Source organism: Dromiciops gliroides, chromosome 6 (genome assembly GCF_019393635.1).
Source record: "Dromiciops gliroides isolate mDroGli1 chromosome 6, mDroGli1.pri, whole genome shotgun sequence".
Lineage (NCBI taxonomy): Eukaryota > Metazoa > Chordata > Mammalia > Microbiotheria > Microbiotheriidae > Dromiciops > Dromiciops gliroides.
Window position 1 is genome coordinate 221,567,859 of NC_057866.1, and position 23,943 is coordinate 221,591,801.

Genomic DNA, 23,943 nt, shown 5'->3' on the forward strand with positions numbered 1-23,943 from the left:
TTCCTAAATATGGGGAAAGGGACAGGAATAATTTGCCTAAATTGATGTGATATTGACATTGTTTTCCTACTGTTCATGCATAGCCTAATTAAAAGTTGTTTATCTTTTATAGTGCAATACAAACCTCATAGTCTCTTAAAATGACTGATGTTTAAGGAGCTGAGAAAAATGATGTCATTATGTAGGCTTCATAAATTGTACATTTTTTAAAAGTTATATTTCTTGGTCAAGTTGTAAGAACTTAAAAGCATTACTTAATTATTATTTCCAACCTTTTTGTTTTTATTAATGTTTCATTAAGTGGCATAGAGGGAAGTTAAATAATTAAATAATTAAAAATATTTAAAATATTCTATTTGAATTAATTTGTATTATTGGCTGATTTCATTTCATATCCTAAACAATGACTTAATTCCCTCTGTCTTCTTTAGTTTTAATAAGTTTTCGTTTCTTAGCATTCCTTTTTAATACAATGATCTCATATTTGATTTTTCAGCAGGGAATGTAAAGCACAAACTATTTTCTTTGGTTATGAGAATTTTTGTTTAAAGTAGGAGTCTTTATATTAAAAAAAAATTAATGGCAATATGGTGTATTGAGTTGGAACACCAAATTCTTAGGCAAACCAATTCAAACAATGTTGTGAGTTATTAGTAAAGCACTGTGCCAGTTATTGGGAATCAGAAATGGAAACAACACAATCCCTGCTCTCCAGAATCTAACAGCATTGTAGGGAGGACACTCTATGTACAAAGATAAATATAATATAAAGTTGGATGTGATGGGACAAAGAAGAGAGCTGGACAGTGGTCTAAGAAAAAGATGTTTAAAAAAACACTATAAGATGGAAGCAGCCTTAATCCATCAATCATCAAGCATTTATTTTACTTTTTTTTTGGGGGGGGGTGTCAAGGCAATGGAGGTTAAGTGACTTTCCCAGGGTCACACAGCTAGTAAGTGTCAAATGTCTGAGGTGGGATTTGAACTCAGGTCCTCCTGAGTCCAGAGCCAGTACTTTATCCACTGTACCACCTAGCTGCCCCCAATCATCAAGCATTTATGAAGCACTCAGTATGGGTCAGGCAATTTTGCTAAGGGTCTTTCTTCCTTAAAGGAAGAGAAGTATTTGAATGAGCAGTGAATGAGGAGAGATTGCCTTCCCAGGGTTAGATGATTGCCTTACAATGGGAAGAGGGGCAGAGTTAAGGAATGGTGGGTCATCCAGCTTAGCTTGAACAGGGAATAATATGAAATAAGACTGGGAAGATAAATGTACCCAGAATATGAAGGTCTGCAAATATCAGACTAATTAAATTTATACTCAACAAGAAGTCCTTGAAGATTTTTTTTAACATGATGCAGACATATGTTTCAGTAATGACAATGATAATAATGCTATCATTTCTATAGGGCTTGAAGGTTTGCAAAATTTATTAATTCAACTATTGTGATATCATTGTGACAAATAGGAGAGCAATGGATTGGGATTTTGAGCTCTTGGATTTTCTTGTCTGGGCAATTAAATTTCTGTGGGTAAGAGATTTCACCTTTCTGGGCCTCAGTAAGCAGATGTCTGGTGAATGAGTTTGAACCAAATGATTTCTTTACAGCTATACATTTGACTAAATAGCCTACAGTTCCATTCCCAACATGGGGTTACATGGGTGGTTGTTACTATTGCTGCTGCTGGGCTGTTGTTGATAATTTTTCTTTAATCTGGACTTAAGTATCAAAAGGGAATTGTTTGCAAAATGACGGATTTCCCTTTTGCTTTGTTCTCATTCCCTTTTAATTTGCAATTGCCACACTTATTATGGAGTTAAAGAGCTGAAAAGGGAAACCCAGAAGTCATTTAGTCCAGTTTGTCTTACTACCCACTTGATTTAAATTGTAGTTATTCTGTTAATTATTATTTTCCATTAATTAAAAGGTTGATGCATATGCATCAATGTCTTTATTTGCATGCATGCTAAGTCAGCATGTGGTAATGCCCCATCACAAGTATGCATATCAAGTACTCATTTGTGCAATATATGCCAGGGCTGCTATCTCTCCAGACTCTTGAGTGAGTACACAGACACACATAACCGCCCTCTTTTTTTTTTTTCTCCTTTGCAAATCGAAACAGGCTAGACAAGTTCATGTGATGCAAATGACGTCAGCCTCCATTCGGTCCCGTGATAGACAACCTTCCCTACTCTTCCCTACTCCTCCCCTCTGCCTCAAAAACAGACCGATCTCGCGAGAAACCTGCGCTCTCCCAGCCAAACCTTCCCGAGAGGACCGGGAGTTACCCCGGGAGAAAGGGAAAGGTGCGGCTGAGCGCGGGCTTGCGTGTGAATGCTTTGTTAGCACGTCTGCCCGCAGCCCGGGGGCTCTGATGCACGCTCAGTTCCAAAGATTCCATGTAGGAAGCAGTGGAGGAGGTGTAGACACCGTTTGCACCTCCACCTTTAAGAGTGGCAGACGGGACCAGGAGACTGCCGTTCCCTGAGCTCGTGGAACGCGGGAGAACAACTTCCTGGCTGGGGCGTGGGGGCGTGGGAGCTAGTCCCGCGCTGCATCCCAGCGGCTGCTGCTACGTTCGCTTCTGCAGCTGAGGCGGCTTCTGAAGTAACCAATGCCTTAGGCTGGCTCCGAGCTCGAAAGCCTGGATGCAAACGCGTCCCGGCAGGGTCCGCACCCAAGCACTAGTGGAGATAGATGAGCCCCCTGCCCCCACCCCCGGGGAGATCCTGCGGGAAATTGGCCGTGCCATAGCTTAGGCTCGAAATGCGCACGGGAAAAACTAGCAGAGGACAGCGGCGGGGCCTCACACCGTTCTGCGCCGCTGGGGAGCCTGGTTCCGGGGGCCTGTGCAAGGCCTCCACGCGCGTCCGGTCGCGAAGGGGCGTTGCAAAGCCCTTGGCCAGCCTGTGGATTCATTCCCTTCGGGCTGGTGCAGATCATCCACACCCCCACCCCCACCTCCCACCCCGCCTGGGGCCTTTCTAGGACTAGAGGGGTAACTGGACAGTTTTCAGTGGTTCACTTTGTCCAGCACTCCCTTCCCGGGTCCCTTTCTCTTCCGTGTGTGTGTGTGTGTGTGTGTGTGTGTGTGTGTGTGTGTGTGTGTTTCTCGGACCTGTTTGCAGACACCCTGTTCTGAGTACCTCTACTATTGCTCCTCAGACCAGTTCAAACTCTGTGTGTGACCCCGTCTTTAACCTTTTTGCAGAGACTCTGCCAGGGTATACCCCTCCTTCCCAGCACTGTGAGTGAGTGAGAGTGAGTGTGTGTGTGTGTGTGTGTGTGTGTGTGTGTGTATACACATTTGGTGCTGAGAGGGTTATGTCGCTAGAGGGAGGTGTGGGACAGAGAAAAGAGGGGGGGGGGAGGCGGGGGGGGGGGAGTGCCCCGCAGTAGCTCGAGGAGGGGCTGGGGGACAGCAGAGACTCGGAGGCTTCTCCAGAGCTGAACTGTGCTCGCCCTGCTCCTGCCCAGTCCGGGTGCCCAGCGCGCTCGGAGCCGTGCCTCCTCTCTTCATTCCCAGAGAGCTGCATAGGTGCCCCAGCTGCCGGGCGGCTGTCACTGGCGGGGCGGGGAAGGGGAGGGGAAGCCGGGCAGAAGAGCCAAGCTTCCCATTGCTCCGGCGCTCCTTCGCGCACACCCACCCACCCACTGGAGTGGAGAGACTGAGGCTGCTGACAGCTGCAACTGGACTGGAGTTCTCTCCTTTGGGCTTCTCTTCCTTCCCCCGCCCCCTCCCCACTCCACTCCACCCCCTCTCCACCCTTGCACTCCCTCCCCTCCGCCTTTATTCCCTCTCGTCCCCAGTTCATATCGTTTCGCAACTGCTCGCCTCCTGCCCCGTGGCTGGCTGAGTTTTTTCTCTCTCCCCCCACCCCAATTTCTGGCACCTCTTCTATAATACTTTCCCCCCCTCCTCCAATTGGGGAGTGGGGGTGGGAGAGAGGGAGGGTGGAGCGTCCAGAGCCAGAGAAGAAATAGAAGGAAGAGGGAGCAGCAGGATTATTCGATTGTGGAGAGGGGACCCCGCGCCACCCTTTCTTCCCCATTACACCCTTCCTACCTTCCCTTCCCCTCCCCCCCAAGTCCCGATCCAGCCACTTTCGGACAAGAAAAGTGAAGGAAGGCGGCTCGGGGGTGACAGCGACACGGGGGCCAGTCCCAGGCCAGCAGCGGCACCTCCCGTCCCGTCTCATCCTCCTCCCTCCTCGACAGGAGCCAGCCCGGACCTATGATGGCTTCAACTACAACCTGCACCAGGTTCACGGACGAGTATCAGCTTTTCGAGGAGCTTGGAAAGTAAGCGTCCTTGCCTGGCATCTGCGGGTCCCCTTTCCTGCAGAGGGCGAGTCGCGTTACCCCCGACCCAGCAGTCATTACCATTAGGGCTCCTGGGAGTTTAGAAAGGGGGTGGGGGTCGGAGGAAGAGGCTGGTTTGACAGCTGGGCAAAAGGTGCTGATCCTCAGGATGAGGGCGGGGGAATAGAAAAAGGGAAGACCACCAGGCTGCGGCCAGGTCTGATAATCCCACCCCCCCGCTGTCCCCACTCCCATTTGTGCAAGAGAGCCTTAGTGAATTTATGAGCCTTGCAGTTGTAGCCGTCATCCTTTGGAGTGTGTGTATGCTTGTGTAAGGCAGGAAATGAGAACCCATGTAAAATGCAACATAGATCATGTTTTCTGTAAATAGAGATGCCTCCAGGGTTTACCGGCGTGTCTGCTCGGTGATACACGTACGGATGAGAACCTCACTGACACAGACGGTGCCATATTTATTGATGCCGAAAGTTCAAGTTCGCGTTCAGTCTATTTTACATCCAGTAGTCCTGTCAAAGGAAACAGCAGACCAGTGTAACATACATATCTATATACCAATCCCCCTACACCTTTCAGCTATTTTAGAGGGGGGAAAACTTTCTGGGATTGATTAATGTCACACCGTTCTCCCCAGGATATAGATACTCTCTTCTTGGAGGATTAATTCAAAGTGCATAGAGAAAAACCCCTCTGGAAAGGGGAGAGACCTATTTGTGTGTGTATGTATGTGTTTTAAAGATCATATAGAGATATAGAGATACATACATTCACAGTGACAAAAATACTTGACAATTTTAAGGGAGAGGGAGAAAGACCTAAATGAGGGAACTCATAAAGAAATCTAACCTAGAGGCTCAGCCACGGGCGTTACAGCATCACCCCCAATTGAAATCTATTCTCATTCATATCTATAGCTCGATCTGTTACTTGGAGAAGGGGTGTGTGCATTTATGTTTGTTGGTGGCTGATAAAGGCAAATAAAAGAAAGTGTTAATTTCATTGTGTAAGTGTATTTATTCATTATGATACTCTTACACTGAGTGGTGCTACATAGACATATATTCACACATACATACACACTATGGAGAATATGTCAGAAGAAGCAGTTTAATTAAAAGCCTTTTTTCTTTTTAACCAAGGCATAAAGAAATCGTCATGCCAGGATTTATTAAGCCACGCAAATATGCTCAATATTTATATTTCACTGAGAACAATTATCATATTTATAGAGTTAGAAATACACTCATTATTTTTCCCCTACCAAAATAAATGGGCAGCAGATTTTGGCTCCCTCTTATTTCAGCTCTGTGCGGTGTTTTCTCTGGACATTTGGTGTGAGCAGATATTGTAGAATGTGTTCAAATTCCTTGTGCAAACAAGATCCGTTACAATTGGCAGTCCTTTTTATTTTGTTGTGGAATGATATGGTGCTCTCCTTGCTAAATTCTAATCACTATTATGTTCTTGAAAATTAACAAAGGGCTAGGTTGCCAATTGGAATGGTTCTTTTAGGGGCTACTCTTAATGATATTTGGAAAGCCACTAAAATCACTGAAAGCACTCAGATTATTAGATCCCATTTATTGAATATCAGAGCCTGGTTGTATTGATACCTTGCTGATTATTGGTTTTCAGGGGGGCATTCTCAGTGGTGAGAAGATGCATGAAAATCCCTACAGGACAAGAATATGCTGCCAAAATTATCAACACCAAAAAGCTTTCTGCTAGGGGTGGGTATTTTCAATCAATTTTTTGAGTCTTTTTTTTCAAAATTGCTATAAAATGATCAGTCTTGTATGTAAATGTGTGCTGTGGTTACAGTGGAATTGATACTAAAGGTTTAATATATTTATAAGCATTTCTTCTCCCTAAAGAAGTATTTATTTTTAAAATAATTGGACAAATTAAGCCACTAGTGGTTAACATGTTTAATACCTTAGTGAGTTCAAATTCTTGTGGTTGGTGTCATCCCATATTTAATAGCATGCATAATGGAGCTATTCTAAAGTAAATAAATGCCACTATGAGGATTTTGCCTTTAGCTCTAGTGTAAAATAACTTTGAATACAGCCCTGGGAAAAAGAGAAAAAAAGTCACATGACTCTCATGGTCCCTTTTGCTTTTTGAGGAGAAAAAATAGGCCATAACTCATTTGAATCATGATCTTTTATTGTACTTAGACTTAAACTCAATTCAGCAAGGCATATTTAATGGCAATGGCCTTGAGAGGAAAAGATGTGACACATGTCTTGATATAAAATAAAATTTTTGGCTGTAATAGGCTGATTTTTATGTTCACTGAAGAACTATACTTTTTTCTTAGTTATGAATGCTTCTTATAGAATCTTAGTACTTGCTATTTATGTGGTATGTGTCCAAACAGATATTTTATAGACATAATCAGACATAACTGGAAATTGTTTATTATCCAGGGACTAATAGGCCTCATAGTGATCTTGTTTGTCTAACAGCACAGGCATGCTAGCATATTTTTACTGAAATGTTAGGCATTGCCAATTATGGTACATGTTTCTACAATATTTTTGCGTGAACTTATGGTCTATCGATGAACATGAAAATTAACTAATAATGTCAGGGAGGAAAACATCTTTGTGGGCTGGGCCATTTTTGAAAGTGGGAAGGAGAAAAACATCTCTCAAAGGCAGAGTTTACTCATTTATCCTTGAATTTGAAAAGTGTTGCTACCACTTAACAGTTAGTTTGCCTTCATGTGACTGGCTATCCGCTCAACTGTGGAGGCTCTTTCTTCTCTAATTTGGTATGGAATTCTGCATTTAAAATTTGCTTAGTGCTTAAGAAGTTGGCACTTGAGATTATTTTAAAGGGGTTTCCCCCCTTATCACTTCACCCAGCACTGCTCAGCTAATTGTGATACTGAGGAACGCACACTCAGAAGACCTTGACACATCAGAGATCTGGTAGAAGATGCTCTGGATGGTGTGAGGCAGGAATAAATAGGTGAAATATGTTCAGATGTGCTTCCCACCCCCCCCACCCCCCAAAGTTTAAAGACTAATGAAAAATGGCTGACAAATCTGTTAGATTTTCAAAAAGTAATAAGAATGATTATATCAGAAGCTCTTAGGTTCACCCCTCTTTCCCATCTTTATAAAGGAGATACTTAGGGATACTCTTGAATCTATCTAGAAGCTAACAATATTGAAAGCAAAATATTTTACTCACCAGAAAATCCTTTAATGACTTCAAGTATCTTCATAAATCGAATCAGAATAATTGATAATGGGCATTAGGAATAAATGGCCTAACTCTACTAATTTCTCCCTACTCTGGAGTCTGGGGAATATCATCCTTCATATACTCTTTTCCTCCTCCTGCTCACTGATCATGTGGTTCCCTCAAATAATGTGCTCCTCCCCGTCCCCCACCCCCTCTGTCAAGGCAAATTCTTCCTTTTTAAAGCCTCACCTTCTTCAGTCTGCTAACCTTATTGAGACCTAGTCATTCTAAGTATACCAGTTACTCCCAGTAAAAAACAAAAAAACATTGAAACAGGATTAAGAAGCCCTTAATTCTAATCTTGTACTCAGTTTACCTCCTCTATAATCTTGGGCAAGTTATTTAACCTCTCTTTCCTTAGTTTCCTCATTTGTAAAAAATGATAAAATATCTGCTATCCCTGCTTCACAAGAGAATTACATGAGATTTTATAGAGATATATAGATATATACACGCATAGATATGTGTGTATAGATACATGAAAAGTTTTAACTGCTATAAATTTAAAGTATCATCATCATTATCAATATTGTCATTATGGTTATTAGAATTGAGGCCTTAGAGATAATCTATTCCAAATGCTTAATTTTACAAATTTTTGAGGTCCAGATAAGAAGACTTCTCCAAATTCCTCCCACCTCCTTAAAATATTTTATTCTTATCTATAATATCTCTATGCTTACTGTTTTGTTTTGTTTTGGTTTTTGCTTTTGGTTATACCATTTTGTGCTTATATTGATCAATATATTTATTCAGTCTTTCTCAATGATAAATAGTAAGCTGCTTACTGGGAAGGCTTATGTTCTTTGTATCCTTCAGAAGTCCCCACAGACTTGAAATGATGTTCACTGTGACCAAATGTAGTTCATTAAATGCTTCTCTGAAATGACTATTGAACACCCATGCTTGTGTAATTTACTTGGAAGGAGGAATTTGAGATAAGTGGGAGAATCAATCTCAGTGAAGACTATGTAAAGTGCTTTTAAAAATCTTGTTCATCTTAGAAATGGAGTTTCCAGCTTCTTGATAGGATACAGATAGATCTAAAATTGTGTTTCTGTTTTAAACTTTGTTTTTGAAATTTCTTAATTAGCTAAAGGAAGCAGTAGTATGGCACAGTGGAAAAAATTTTGAATTTGGAGTCAGAGAATCCTGGATTCCAATCCTGCCTCACATTCTTCGCCTATGTAATCCTGTTAAATCACAACTTTTTTTTTTCAGCCTTCTTTTCATCATCTGTTAAATTAGTAGTTTGAACGATATAGCCTCTAAAATCTGTTTTTGCTCTAAATCAGTGATCTATGATCCCATGATTTGTGGTCTTAAAACAAAGCCAAAAAAAAAAAAAGGAAGAAAGAAAGAAAAGAAAGTTCCCTTCAAGTATTGTTATCTTTGCCAGTCTGTGATACTCTGATTGGTTCATCTCCCCCTCCCCCTCCCGCCCCCAACAGCTTTTGTCTTGTGTTATTTGAAATATTTTGCTTTTGTGAACCTAAGTCTTGGGTTTCTTTATTTTTAAGATCAGAGGAGTACTGCAAAATACACCACTGCGACTGAAAAAGGAAAATTCTTTATTGTCAGTAAACCCAACCAGAAAGGGGGTAGAGGTTGGGGGTGGGGATGATAAATCTGGCAAAGTTCCTGCACACATTTGCAAATACAGCTGTACTGTCACCTAGGCAGAATCCTTTGCACCTAGTTTTTAGTGGGACTGTTCAAAGATTTCTAGCAGGCCGTTACACTTCCTCTCAGCTGTTAGTCATGCACACCATATATGGAGACTGTTAGTGTATCAAACACATTCTTTTGCTATTGTGTTAAAGTGCACATTGGTAATACACTGATTATACAACATGAAGCAGGTAGATAACTGCACTTATCACACTTAAGTTGGCTGTTTTGAAACAGAAAAAAAAAGTACTTAGACCTTCCCCATCAAAAATATACAGAATATTGTAAAATATAATTCATCTGCCTTCAAAAGGTTTTTTTAGTTTATATATCTAATGTTTAGTGATTGAATGATAATAGTAGTATTTTAGTTCACATAGACAGACATGAAGCAGAAACCATATCATTTTAGTATAAAAGTTAAGTTAATGATGCTAGTTGACATTTATAAAAGGCTTCATAAATATCTTTTATAGGCATTAGCTCATTTGATCCTTAAACTAACTTGTAGAGTTAGGTACATTAGGTATTATTATCCCCATTAGATACACAGATTAAGAAACAATTTTTTTTTTTTAGAAACTGGGTAAATTGCCCATAGTCACATGCAAATACCAGTGGTAAGATTCAAGCTTAGTTCTTTATAGATTCTATGTCCAATGAACTTTCCATTATACCACATTCTCTTTTATTTTAGATATATTGCCGGGATTATCATTATAAGTGATGAATAACGTTAATAGATCCCATATAAAGTTTGCAATGATTCTTCAAAATCAAACACAGTATAAGATTTATATAACACAGTCCGTTACATGTATATTCATCCTGTACCCAAATACTAGGGTTATAAAGTTGTCTACTTCTCAGTTTTCAAAAGTGATACATGGAAAACTCCCTTAGAACAAAGCCATTAACACTGTTTTGATATATAGAAACAGCATATTTACCATTACTTGAAACAAATGTGCCATTAGTTGAGGCTTAGCAGTTCTTACAAATATTTTGTAGAGATATTATAAATATGTTCCTTCTAATTATACTTGCCTTGCATATATCCAGAGATATAGACTATGTATTTAAAAGCTCAAAGCTTCTTACTTGTTCTTAATGCTCTTTTCCCAGGTACATTAGTAACCCTTTTAGGGAAAACAAACTAATCTTGCTGGGATGTCTTGCTAGCTAATTACATAGAAGCATTGCTGTAACTTCTTCACAAATAAAGCATTCGACTTGCATTAATAACAAGAGAAGTAAGTTTATGTGTAAGTGAATCAAGTGTTTTACTAGTACATTTTTAGTCATTAGACAATTTAGATTTTTGCTAAATTTTTGGTTCTAATTTTTTGAAAGCTTTTTAGCTTAGTTGGGTTTTCAGAGAAAATTTGTTTATAGTTTCAATTGACACGTGAAGATTTTCTAATTCTTCATACTTTTTCTCCAGGGTTGCAGGGGGGAGGGTAAGAGACAGAGCTCTTTTAATGGGATAATGATATCCTGGTAGTTTTGTGCATTTCACTTACATTTGGTCACATATCAATTATATCCATTCTGATATTAGATGAGATTACCTATTCCCCCCACTTTGATGAGTTTTATCACCATTCAGTTTCTTGATAACAGTGCTTATGACAAAAATAAATTTTGAATAAATATATTAGTAATGTTGAAAGCTAGTAAAAGGTTGAGATGATGACAACACTTATGACCAGCTTATTGATAACTGCACAGATTTTTGTTTATTACTCTCTATTAGAACATAGTATTAAATGAAGAATGCCAATATCAATTACTTCAGTGAGGAATTAGTGACTAATATCAATATGTAAATAGAAAAATAATTGACAATGTCAGAATTTGACATCATGACAAACCTGGTGTTTTTGCATAGTGTTTTTTCTACTAAAATCTTGATTTAGCCTTTTATTTTAAAAGTATAATTTAATAATGGCCATTTATGAGGCCATTTAATGTTAATGAGCATAAATATTACTAAATACTTATTAGGATTTTAAAACTTTTTTCATTCATTAGGAAACCATTTCATTTAAGAATCTACTTGATGTCTACAAAGCTAGAGCCTCCCAGCATATACATTTTCTCATTCAGTTTATATTATATGTTCTTGATGGGACTTTGTCTTATACATTGTGCCTTTCCAGCTCTACCTAGTGTACTGTATTTCACATAGTAGATGCTATGTGAACATTTGGCCAATTGGCTAAAATATTGGGCACCTTGGAGGCTACTTTAATTCTCTCAGGTCCTTTGGACATCATTTAGGAAGTTGTGCTGCAATGGATAAAATCAGGTGTTAGCAACAGGTACAATATGAGACTTTTGATTTTGAGACAGGCTAAAGTAGCTAAATAATGAAATGGATAGAACACTGGGCCTGGAGTTAGGAAGACCTTAATTCAAATTCAGGCACTGATACCGTGGGCAAGTCATTTAACCTCTGTTTGCCTCACTTTCCTCAACTGAAAAATGGGATAATAGCATATTTCTTTCAGGGTTGTTGTTAGGATCAAATGAGATAATATTTTAAAGTGCTTACCCCAGTACCTACCACCAAGTAGAAACTATGTAAATGCTAATCCTCTTTTGCTTCCTCTCCTAAACTCAAAAACAACAGTAAAAATAACAAAGTCAGATAACTTTGAAATATTTTAAAAATTTATTTCAGTCTATCCTATAGTTTAGTAGAAAGGATATGATTGTGCAACACTATGGTCTGAGCAAAATTTATTCCATGTGTCTAAAAATGCATGGCACATTATATCAATAGATCACAGTTTCTTGAAATGGAGAAGTAATTTATGCAAAGACTCCTCAACAAGTCGATTGGCTCCAACCTGATACTAAAAACAATAATAATAATCTTTTTTTTTTCTTTGTGGGGCAATGAGTGTTAAGTGACTTGCCCAGGGTCACACAGCTAGTAAGTGTCAAGTGTCTGAGGCTGGATTTGAATTCAGGTCCTCCTGAATCCAGGGCCAGTGCTCTATCCACTGTGCCACCTAGCTTCCCTCTACAATAATAATCTTAATAAGCATCTTATGCCATAAGGTCACTACCACTTCATAAACTAACATACCCCAAATTACAAATACAAGCCCCTCATCGCTGGTAGCCTTTAGAATTCAGCAAACTACACTATAATTGGAGCTTTATTATCCCAGCCAAAATTGTTACACACTATAAAGAAAAGATGTCACTTTCTTGAATGCTCACAACCTGCAGTCTACTTGAGACAAATATCTTTCGGGAATATAGAGACAAAAGAAGAAACCAGCCCTACAGTCTACTACATGACCTTTCTCAAAGATGCTTTTGTGCATCTGTGCATAGATGAGTTTATATCCTAGTATTTTTATCCAGTTACAAAAAAGCAATCATTTTGTCCACGTGAGCAATGATCTGCTGAACATAAAATACAAAAAGAACTATGATAGGCTAGTGACCTGTCTCAGCACCATTTCTTTTTGAGTTCTATCAAATCAGAGATAGAAGAATGGGAATGATAATTATGATAGATAGTGTGTGTGTGTGTGTGTGTGTGTGTGTGTATTTATAGCTCCATCTCCTTCACAAGCATTCTGCAATTTCAAATGAGAAGGGGGTCATTGTCATAGATTTCAAGATATTCTTTCTTCTATCCCTGTGAGCTCGAGGATTATGGGGAAATGAAAGGTTTGGGGACCCTTGGATGATGTGATTTAAACATTGTGCTGCTCTAATATTTTGTTTTAACAAATAAATGCTTATTTTTAGTTTCTGATCAATATTTCCTTGTTGTGTGGGCGGAAAATGGATATGCAACTCTTTTGAGTAAAAGGAAGATGTAAAAATCTTCCTAATTGTTCAAGAGTCAGCTAGTTTTACTTGGTGAGTTTTCTTTAAGAGACTCACATAGTGCTGGAAGGATGGGCAGTCTTTGGACAGATAGATCTTTCCAAATGGTCTCTTTCAGGAAAACTCTCCAAATCATGTAATAACTCTTCATCATTCTTTTGCCCCTGTGGCCAGAATTTTTCATTATATTTTTTCTTTTCAAGAGAATTGCCAGGAGGAGCTGTGTGGAATTATAGTCTTACCTCTTATTCCTCTTATTTCTGCCAGCACCTCCTCTACCTACTTACTTGCATAGCATTCCCTAACCAAACTACAATTTAAGAAATGGGAACACGGTAGTGACAGCTACATGATTTTTCAGAATTCAGCCAATAATTTACCATTAAAATGACCTATATTTGAAATATCTAGAGTATCCCCGAAAGGTTAGTACAGTTTTAAGCTTCTTAAACTTAAGACTGTGGACATCCTCTATATTTTCTTTTTTTTTTTTCAAGACTTTCTAGCTATTACAAACTTAATCTAGCAATGATTTTTATAGTAGATCTTGAAGTAATTATAGAAAATCATGCTTATTTTAACTAAATTATAAATGTATTTTTTATACTTTAGGGGATTTTTTACCTCAAATGATTTAAAATTTAGGTAATGATGACTTAGTAAAACAACACCATATTTATTTGCATTTGAAGTAATTATGTATGGGATATTTTAAACATTGAGGGTTTTTGCATTTTAAATAAAAGTTTTTGAAAGATGTCTGAAAATTTTTTTGCATGTGAAAATACTATAGGAAGTGATAGATGGCAGGTGCTGAACTCATGAAAATAGAGCATTCGGATATTAATTTTTTAAATTGATAAAATAGCTATGTGAAGTTTATATATTTTTTCATATGGCATGATGGAAAGAATCCTGGCTTTCGAAGTTCATGGAGTCTGACAATTAGTAGCTTTGTGACCTTGGACAAGTCATTTGCCCTCTGTAAGCCTCTGTTTTCTTATTGTAAAATTAGAATAATTATCTTTATGCTACCTGTTTCACAGGATTGTTGTAATAAAACTATTTTACAACTTTTATAACCAATGCGAGTTATGATAATTATTATTATGAGTGAAGTGAATGTCCAGAGGTGTGTTTACCAGCTGCTCTAAGAAGACACCCTCAATACCCTTACTTGGGTGTGCACTGTCTTTCCTCTGAGCTTCCACAGCACTTTGTCACTCTTAAGAGACTTTCTACGATTATCCTTATGTTATAAGTCTGTCTTATCTCCTCAACTTGATTTGAAGTTTCTTGAAGGTGGGGATTATTTCTTGTTCCTTTTTTGATCTTTCCTAGCACCCATTGCAGTGTCTTCCCCAGACTAAGAGCTTGACAAATATTTTTGAACAGATTAATCAATGAGGTCCAGATTCTGAAATTAGACACTTAACATTTCAAGAATAGCATATAATATGCCTATAACTAATTCCCTAATGTAATAATTGTCTCATCAGTACACTAGAACCAGAAAGTTAATTATGTGTGTGTGTGTGTGTGTGTGTGTGTGTGTGAGAGAGAGAGAGAAATTCCTATAAAAAATTTTGAATACCTATTTGCCTGGCCTTACCTAACTTGATTTTATGGAAAGTGTTCTGAGTTTGAGTTTGTTGTAATTAAAATGAAGGTAAACTTAGGCACAAAGCTCTGAGCATAATAAATTTGTTAGCAAAATTTGAATTTACCAACAAACATTGTCATAACCTTTTCAGTTAACTAAGACCCTGAGTGAGGGCTGACAAATTATTTTTATGGAAAAATGGAGGAGTATCCCAAAACTAGAGGACAGCATCATAGATGTGGAAAAACCATACGAATGGCTGCAAATTCAGAAGCATCATAGGTGTGGGGTACAACATGATTGGCTATAAATTTGGAATGCAAGGCTAGCAGCAACTTCTCCATCCATTTGTCACTATGGTTCATTTATATATAAGTTCATTAATGATGTCTACCTGTGTGGTTAGTTAGTGTCACAATGATAACAGACAAGACTTTCTTGAAGGACAGCCAGTGGTACGGAGATAACAGACCAGATTGCTTGGCATCCACCTGCATCCTTCAAGGATAACAGATTTCCTTGACACAAGAATAGAACAGTGATTAGCAGGAAAGCTGAATTTCTAAACTTAACTCAGAGACAAGTGATACTGGAAAGCTGAACTTCCAAACTTAACTCAGAGACAAATGAAATGTGACTTAGTTAGTTACATAATTTGTCGATAGTTATTCAAAATGAAATCAATTACAGAATAGAATCAATTTGATTTTTAAAAAAATTTTTAAGTCTTAGTTATGATGCTTATGATCTCTGTGACCTTGGATAAATCTTTTCTTTTGTGTGCCTTGGTTTTATCATTGTAAAAATAGGAATAATAGGGGGCAGCTAGGTGGCACAGTGGCTAAAGCACTGGCCCTGGATTCAGGAGGACCTGAGTTCAAATCCAGCCTCAGACACTTGACACTCACTAACTGCGTGACCCTGGGCAAGTCACTTAACCCTCATTGCCTGGAAAAAAAGTAACAACAATGTTTGCATCATTCGAAATGTAATTGCCTTACTTGTGGAGTGCTTTATAATATAATATTTTGGGCTGTAACCACTCACTTTTGTGACACTTTTATGTCACTTATATGACATTCAGCACCACTCCATGACTACAGTGGGACTCTTTGCTGAACACTCCATAAGTATTAGTGAATACATTTATTACTTTTCAACTAGATAGCCTTTCTTGGATATTCTAAGCAGAGGTATCAAATTCTCCACCAAGAAAACTCGTAGGTATAGCAAACCATATTAAAATGTAATTTGTAAATTGTTAAAAGAAATAAAAGTACAACACAACATAATGTTAATTTCTGTCCTTCTGAATCATTATGTGGCTAGCAAGGATCCATTTCTATTTGAGTTGATACCACGGAAGGATCCATAATTTTATTAGTCATGAGCCTTCCTACCTTCCTGCATGTAGCTCACAAACCATCAGTATTTTATTATCCTGTTCATTTCTTGTTCCTGTCTGGGGGCTCCTGGAGGCAGGTACTTTGAGAGCCAATTTTTAAATTTTCAGTATGATTATTTATACCTTGTAAAGTGTCAAATGCTATAGATCAGGGCTTAATTTATTTATTTTTGATCATCTAGACTTAAGAAAATAATGGAGAAAATTTTCAATTTTGTGTTGTAGACTGTCAGAGAGTTTTTTTATTACACATTTGCCAGCATACCCCTGGCCACGTCCTTCCAAAAATCCTTAGTAGAGCACCTACATCATGTATTCTTGGCTTTCCTCAAATTGTTTTCAGATTTGAAATCTGGCATGGCCATTAAGGCTCATTTGAAGTGCTACCTTCCTCAGGAAACTTTTTCTCCTTTTCTCTGGTTGTCAGTGTTTTATCATCTGAATAACTTTTTTTAATTGCCTTATATTTACTAAACTGTGAACACATTGTATCCCCCTAGTAGAATGGTAGCTCAATAAAGGTAAAGCCAGGGACCATCTCAAATCAGTCTCTGTCTTTGTTTCTCTCTCTCCCTCTCTGTCTCTCTGTCTCCCCCACTCTGTATATGTATATGTGCACACACATGTACCATGTGAGTATACATACAGTATGTACATGTGCCCCCAAATCCACATGTACGTGTGTACACTATCACATGCAAGTATACACATGTGCAAATAGATCTAGATATACAGATATAGATATATCCTAAGTACTTAGCGTAGACCCTTGATGACTGACTGATTTTTTGTGGCAACACTTGAACTATCTCTTTTGTGTACTTCCCACTGAATGACTGTCCTGCCTCTTTTTCTCATTTTATAAGGTTTAGGACCTCCATCATGAGTTGGATTAATCACAGATAGCTGAAAGGAACCTCTGAATCAAATCATTTTTTGAAATGTGAAAATCTCAAGACCAGGGATGTATAGTTACTGTTTTGTATAGTAATTTACAGTTTTCAACATACTTTAAAAGTTACATAAGTTTATCCCCAGAACAACCTTGGTATGTTAGTGCTATGATTATCTCCATTGTACAGTAAGAAAACTGAGGCAGTTATGTGACTTGCCCAGTGTCATCCAGATAGTAAAAGTCTGAGTTAGGGTATGAACTCAATTCCTGACTCCAGGAGAAGCACAGAATTAACTTTAGTTAAGTTATGACTTGTCCAGGTTCTAAGCATCAGTTCCAAGATCTTTGGTTTAATTTTCCTAATAATTTTTATTCTTCTCAAAATATAGCCCATGTTGTTGTTTTAAAATAGGTTTTATGTAGTACATCATATTTTCTTGGATGTGTTTACCATGTAGCCTTTATCTGTTTTTGTAAAGTATGTTACAAAGTATTTTAAATACATAGAGATATCTTTGGCTTTCTTTCCAAACATGTGAGCATGAGCAAGTTTGGAAATTTTACAAATAAAGTGTAGGGAAACTGCCTGTGGTCTTCTTTCCTGAGGTCCTTCAAACCGATACAGCATGGATGGAAAATCAAGTCAAAATCTAGGTCTTTTGGCTCTTTTTCAAGAGAGGTCACTGTAGTACCCTGTCATTCAATGTGGGCTGTTCTAGGAGGAAGAGGGGCTTCTGTTGTGCCCTGTTAGTAATACTTTATTTTTAGAAACTACATTTAGTTATTTTGATAAAAGCCTCCTAGCCAGCCATCCTTCTTAGTAATAAGTAGAGAGTAAATCCTTGGTAACAGTAGTGGGAAAGATAATGGAAAACTAGACTTAAAAAGACAATTTTTGGCAGTTTATGGAAATTTTATCTATATTAAATTATATTATTTAAATAAAAGCAATTTTCCTTTCTTTGGACCAAATATATGTGTGTACATCTGTGTATATATACATAGATGTACATATACACATATTGTACATATACACATATTGTACATATACACATATTTTCTTTTAATCTTGGGGAGGTCTTAGAGAATTTTATTATTCAGTGCTTTACTGGCAGTCCAGAATATGAAAAAAGTTCTAAAATTGTTTAATTTTTCACATTTCAAGTGTTTAGTTTGCATCAAGATGTGTATATATGGTGAAGGACCAACATCATAGCATATAACCACTCACTTTTATAGTACCTTAATATTTGTAAAACTAGATGATGTTGTTCATTCATTCAGTCATGTATGATTCTTTGTGACCCAATGGACCATACATGCCAGGCCCTTCTATTCTCCATTATCTCCTGAAATCTATCCATGCTCACATTCATGACTTCCATGACACTATTTATCCATCTAATCCTCTGCATCCCCTTTTCCTTTTGCCTTCAATCTTTCCTAACATCAGGGTCTTTTTTCAGTGAGTCTTGTCTTCTCATTATATGGCCAAAGCATTTAAGCTTCAGTATTTGTCCTTCCAATAAATGCTGTTCATTCGTTTTTCAGTTGTGTCTGACTCTCTGTGATCTCATTTGGGGTTTTATTGGCAAAGATACTGGACTGGTTTGCCGTTTCCTTCTCCAGCTCATTTTACAGATGAGGAAACTGAGGCAAACAGGATTAAATGATATGCCCAGGGTCATACAGTAAATATCAGATGCCAAACTTGAACTCAGGTCTTCTTGTCTCCAGGCCTGGCTCTCTGTCTACTATATCACCTAGCTGCCCTTTCCAATGAGTAGTACAAATTAATTTAGGCATTGACTGATTTGATCACCTTGCAGTGCAAGGGGCTCTTAAAACTCTTCTCTAGCACTCTAATCTGAATCTATTTTTTCTGTGTTGTTCAGCTTTCTTTATATCCCCACTCTCATAACCATATTTGAATACTGGAAGTACCATAGCTTTGACTCTATGGCCCTTTGCTGGCACAGTGGTATCTCTGCTTTTTAGTATGCCGTCTGGATTTTCCATAGCTTTCCTTCCAAGGAGTAAGTGTCTTTTAATTTCTTGTCTGCAGACGGCCTCTGTGATGATCTTTGATCCCAAGAATATAAAATCTGACACTGCTTCCATTTCTTTTTCCTCTATTTGCCAGGAAGTGATGGGGACAGTTGTCATGATTTTAGTTTTGTTAATGTGAAGCTTCAAGCCAGCTTTTACACTCTCCTCTTTCATGCTCACCAGGAGGTTCCTTCCTTCTTTTTCACTTTCTGCCATCACAGTGGTATCATCTGAATAGCTGAGATTGTTGATATTATTCCCAGCAACCTTCATTCTGGCTTTTGATTTATCCAGTCTGGCATTTCACATGATGCACTCTGTTTATAAATTAAAGAAGGTGACAGACAACATACAGCCTTGTTGTATTCCTTTTCCAATCTTAAACCAATCAGTTCCACATTTGGTCCTAACTGTTGCTTCTTAATCCCCATATAGTTTCCTTAGGACACAAGTAATATGAACAAGTAATATTCCCACCTCTTGTTGTGATCACATAGTTAAAGGCTTTAGTGTTGTCAATGAAGCAAAAGTCAATGATGGAATTCCCTTGCTTTCTCCATAATCCAGTGAATGTTGGCCATTTGGTCTCTAATTCCTCTGCCTCTTTGAAAACCCACCTCAAGAAAGGAGCCAGGACTCTAGCCCCAAGGATGATCAGGGCTGTTTGTAGTAGGGGGAAAGTTTAAGTAACACATGCCGAAATATTCCTTCCTCCTCCCTGCTATAGATCTCCCAAGGGGCTAAACTAAACCAGTATCCCTTTTCTCCACTGGAGCTCCCTTAGGAGAGCCTAAAACCTTTTCCTCCTAACATGGTGGTATAAGGGGCTAAAATTCTAACTAGTCTGTCTGAAATATCTGAGAGGTCGCCAATAAATTATAAGCTTTAGCAAGAATTTAGACTTTTAAGCATTTATTAAGGGGAATAAGAATTTGGTGAAGAGAGAGAGAAAGGTAAAAATCTAACTGTTTCTAAGAGACCCCATCATCTGACCCACCATGGCGCGGTCAGGAACAAAAAGGACCAAGAACCCCTCCGCTAGCATCTGCTTCCTACTTCATGTCCTCTTCCCAGAAATGGGAGGCTCCTCAAGTTGATTGGCTGGTAGCTTTGATAGACAGTACCCACGAGCAAACGTCACTTCCTGACACCAAGGACCTGACCTCATGGCTTGCCCTCAGATGCCTTCTCCTCATGGTGGAGTTTTCCTACAGTAACTCCCCAGCAGGTGGCGTCATTCCAATCGTTACAGTGGAATAGGAGAGTTTGTTCTTAATGTTTACTTTGGTAAACAGCCAGCAATTGCCAAGTGGGGTACTGCTATTATCTCCATTTTATTTTTTGGGTTTTTTTTTGTTTTTGGGTTTTATTTTGTGGGACAATGAAGGTTAAGTGACTTGCCCAAGGTCACCCAGCTAGTATCAAGTGTCTGAAGCTGGATTTGAACTCAGGTTCTCTTGAATCCAGGGCCTGTGCTTTATCTACTTCACCACCTAGCTACCTATCTCTGTTTTGTTGAAAAGGAGATCAAAACTCAGATGTTAAGTAATTTGCTTAAGGCCACATAGCTAAAGAGTCTCCAAAGTAGGAATAAAACCCAGGTCTATGTGACTCCAAGTCCAGCACTCTATGAAGTCACGCATATATTATAAAACAATTTCTATGAATGGAAAAACAACAAACAAACAAAAAATCAACCCAGCAACTTTTCTTGTTCCTGGAAAGCTGAAAGACTATAGCCAATCCCTACTGAAGAGAGTTGTGATGGTGTTGAAAGCAGTGAAGGTCTACTGATATACTCCAAGTCAGAAATGAGGAGCTGCTTATTATCAATTCTTGTTCCTTAAATTTTCCTTTGGACAAGATCACCAAGAGTTAAGAAAACCTCAGGGGGGAAGAAAAGAAGAGGAGGTCACTTCCATATCTAAATTCTTAATCTAAGACAGTAATTGGGTTTTCCTTTTGGTTCCTCTTTAAAAAATCCATTCTTTTAGTTCTTGTGACCTGGTGCTTTCTGTTTCTGTTTAGATACTAGAAAAGCCCATATATACACACAAATACATGTGCTTATACATATGTGTGTGAACATATGCATATAAAATGTATATATGTACATATATATAATAAGTACTTTGTGCCATATAAGCATATGATTAATAAACAGAACTCTAAGTTTTGAAACTTTAAAACTTTAAAAAATCAACACTTAAGTTTTGTGATATAATTAAAAGGCAGTTGGTAGTCTGAGTAATACTGTGTTCTTTGCCCCTTAGTTTCAATAAAGGATAAACATTTTATTCAGTTTGAAGACAGTTATAGTTTATTTAACCTTCCCAAGTTTAGCCACACTTTTTGCTATTTTTTGCTGGTTTTTTAAGGCATTTTAGCAGCTGGAGAAATTTTACTCTTTAAAAACACCAGATCTTTATTAACATTAAAGGGTAAATAAAACTTTTGCCTAAAATAAAATGAACATTACCATACACGAGATGGTTTTCATAATTTTTAATTGAACTTTGTATCAGTGTTTGGAGGTAGGGGAGGGTAGAAGATGCACTAAGGGATAGCCTATAGTCCAATCATGTTTGCTTTCCCATTAAAATCATAAATAAAGACTGTTAAGGGTTAGAAAATGTCTGCAAAGCTTGTGGTAAATTCACATAATCATAAAGACATTATTACCATCTGAATTTCAGTTCTTTGCTGTTAGGCCCCATCTTAACCCACTAAAATTGTAAAAGACAGAATGATATTAAGGGTACCTTGCATCACGTTAAACAGGCTTCACAGGGCAGGGCATTGTGGACTATTTAAAAACTCAGATATAACTGTGATTTGTGACTTCTATAGGACAAAAGCATTCTCTAGCGTGGCTTCTTCCAGCTATTTAATATGTTTCTAAGCAAGCTTTTCCTCCATGATCCAGATTTTTATTTTTATTTTTTTAGTTAATAGGAAAACTAATTTTAATCTTTCTCTAAAGCAAAACTGTTTCCAAAACTAACTAGGGCAGGACCATTGTGGCTTTATCCCAGGTCATTGAAATTTAGAGGCAACTGACAGTACATACAAGCCTTCAGCTAAATAGAAACATCTTAATATCTAATTACAATATTAATAATTAGCTTAAATAGAAAGCTACCAAATAGCTCCAGCTGAATTTGTCTTTAAAAGTTGATTTGTGAGTTTTACATCGATTATTTTGTGACACCCTAGATACCAAAATTGTGACAACTCTGCCTAATCCAAGGCTAAAACATTGATAAATATTATTTTTTTATTATATACTTCTTAGTACTCATAGTCAAGAGTTGTCTCTCATGTTACTATACCAGCAGAAAAAATACTGGCATTAATTTATGTTCAAAAAATGGAAAAAGAGTTTAGATAAATTGTTATCTTCTTTAACTTTTGAAACCCAGGAGTTTTTAAAATGAATGCCTCAGGAGGTTCTGTACTCTGTGTTCACAGGCAGCCAAACCAAAATTTAGAAACATACCAGAAATGTGTAGGGAATACTCTTAAACAAACAAATGAGCTTTAATAATAGCAAGTCAGAATTGAGAGGCTTTTTTTTTTCCTTTTAGTGTACACAAAATGATTTATTCAGCACTTCTGTGACAATTTAAAAAAAAAAGAAATGAGCTGCATTAAAAAATGTTATATATACCACTGCATCTGTAGCATCCTACATCTGAGGATCTTGATACATTCTCCAGTTAAACCACAAGACATTGCAGTGATTGAGGTAAGGGATATGTGGAGATGACTGTGCCCACTGCTCAGAATGTACCATCTCTTGAGTGGCATCTTGCAGCTGTCTCTGCAGTGCCCCTTTTGTTCCTGCTTATGCCAGAGAGTCAAGGAGAAGACACTACCTGACTGAAAGAGCAGAGGAGATTTCAAATTTCAGCCAGTTACCTGGCTTAGGTCTCTGTGTCAGTAGCACTTAAACACTTGTCTTTTGTGACCCATTTTGTCCTAGAGATAGAAAACTTACAATCTTTCTTTTCCATTATATTGTTATATAGTAAGAATAGCTTAACATTTAATTCTGAGTGAGAATATAAACCAAATGTAGCATCAGTGAGGAAAACAAAATGTAACTTGGCTGCAGGGTATTGGAGCAGAGCCACTTGTTAATTTAAACAGCAAATTTACATGAGATGCAGAATGCATTTGATCTCTAGTCAATTTAAGAGTTTAATACCAAGAGTTTGGTCTATGTTTCAGAGGTAACTGTGTTCTCCTTGAGAGAGAAAAAAAATTACTTTTTTTTTTGCCTCTCCCCAGTACTTAGCAAGGAACCTAAACATTTGTTATTCAGTTGTGTCTGACTCTTCATGACCCCATGTTGGGTTTTCCTGTCAAAATTACTGTAATGGTTTGCTGTTTCCTTCAGCAGTTTATTCTATGGATGAGCAAACTGAGGCAAACAAGGTTAAGTAACTTGCTGAAAATCACACAGCAAGTGTCTGAGGCCAGATCTGAACTTGGGAAGATGAGTCTTCCTGACTCCAGGCATGGCTCTCTATCTGCTCTACTGTCTATCTTCCCCTACCTACAGCATAGTAGATTCTTCTAAGATGCTCATTGACTGATAGACTACTATATTTGTTTGTTTGTTTGTTGTTTTGTTTTGTTTTTGCAGGGCAATGAGGGTTAAGTGACTTGCCCAGGGTCACACAGCTAGTAAGTGTCAAGTGTCTGAGGCCGGATTTGAACTCAGGTCCTCCTGAATCCAGGGCTGGTGCTTTATCCACTGTGCCACCTAGCTGCCTGATAGACTACTATATTCTGTGGCTACCTGTCGCCTGACAATTGCTCTGCCCTGAAGTAAAGGGTATATGCTATAAACAAGATCAATGATAAGATGAGTTA

At 38.0% G+C, this 23,943-nt stretch overlaps 1 protein-coding gene across 7 annotated transcripts in view; it reads left to right on the top strand.

The window, feature by feature from the left end:
* The first annotated feature begins 3,435 nt into the window (after window positions 1-3,435).
* Window positions 3,436-23,943, top strand: part of CAMK2D (calcium/calmodulin dependent protein kinase II delta) — a 364,907-nt gene continuing 344,399 nt past the window's right edge. For 6 of the 7 annotated variants that reach the window (XM_043969907.1, XM_043969912.1, XM_043969910.1 and 3 more), the window contains exons 1-2: window positions 3,735-4,308; window positions 5,962-6,056. In XM_043969907.1, coding sequence (XP_043825842.1) covers window positions 4,241-4,308; window positions 5,962-6,056 — 163 coding nt within the window. In that variant the 5' untranslated portion in view covers window positions 3,735-4,240. Of the gene's footprint in view, window positions 4,309-5,961; window positions 6,057-23,943 lie in introns of all 7 variants that reach the window. The other variant, XM_043969913.1, reaches the window with a different exon arrangement.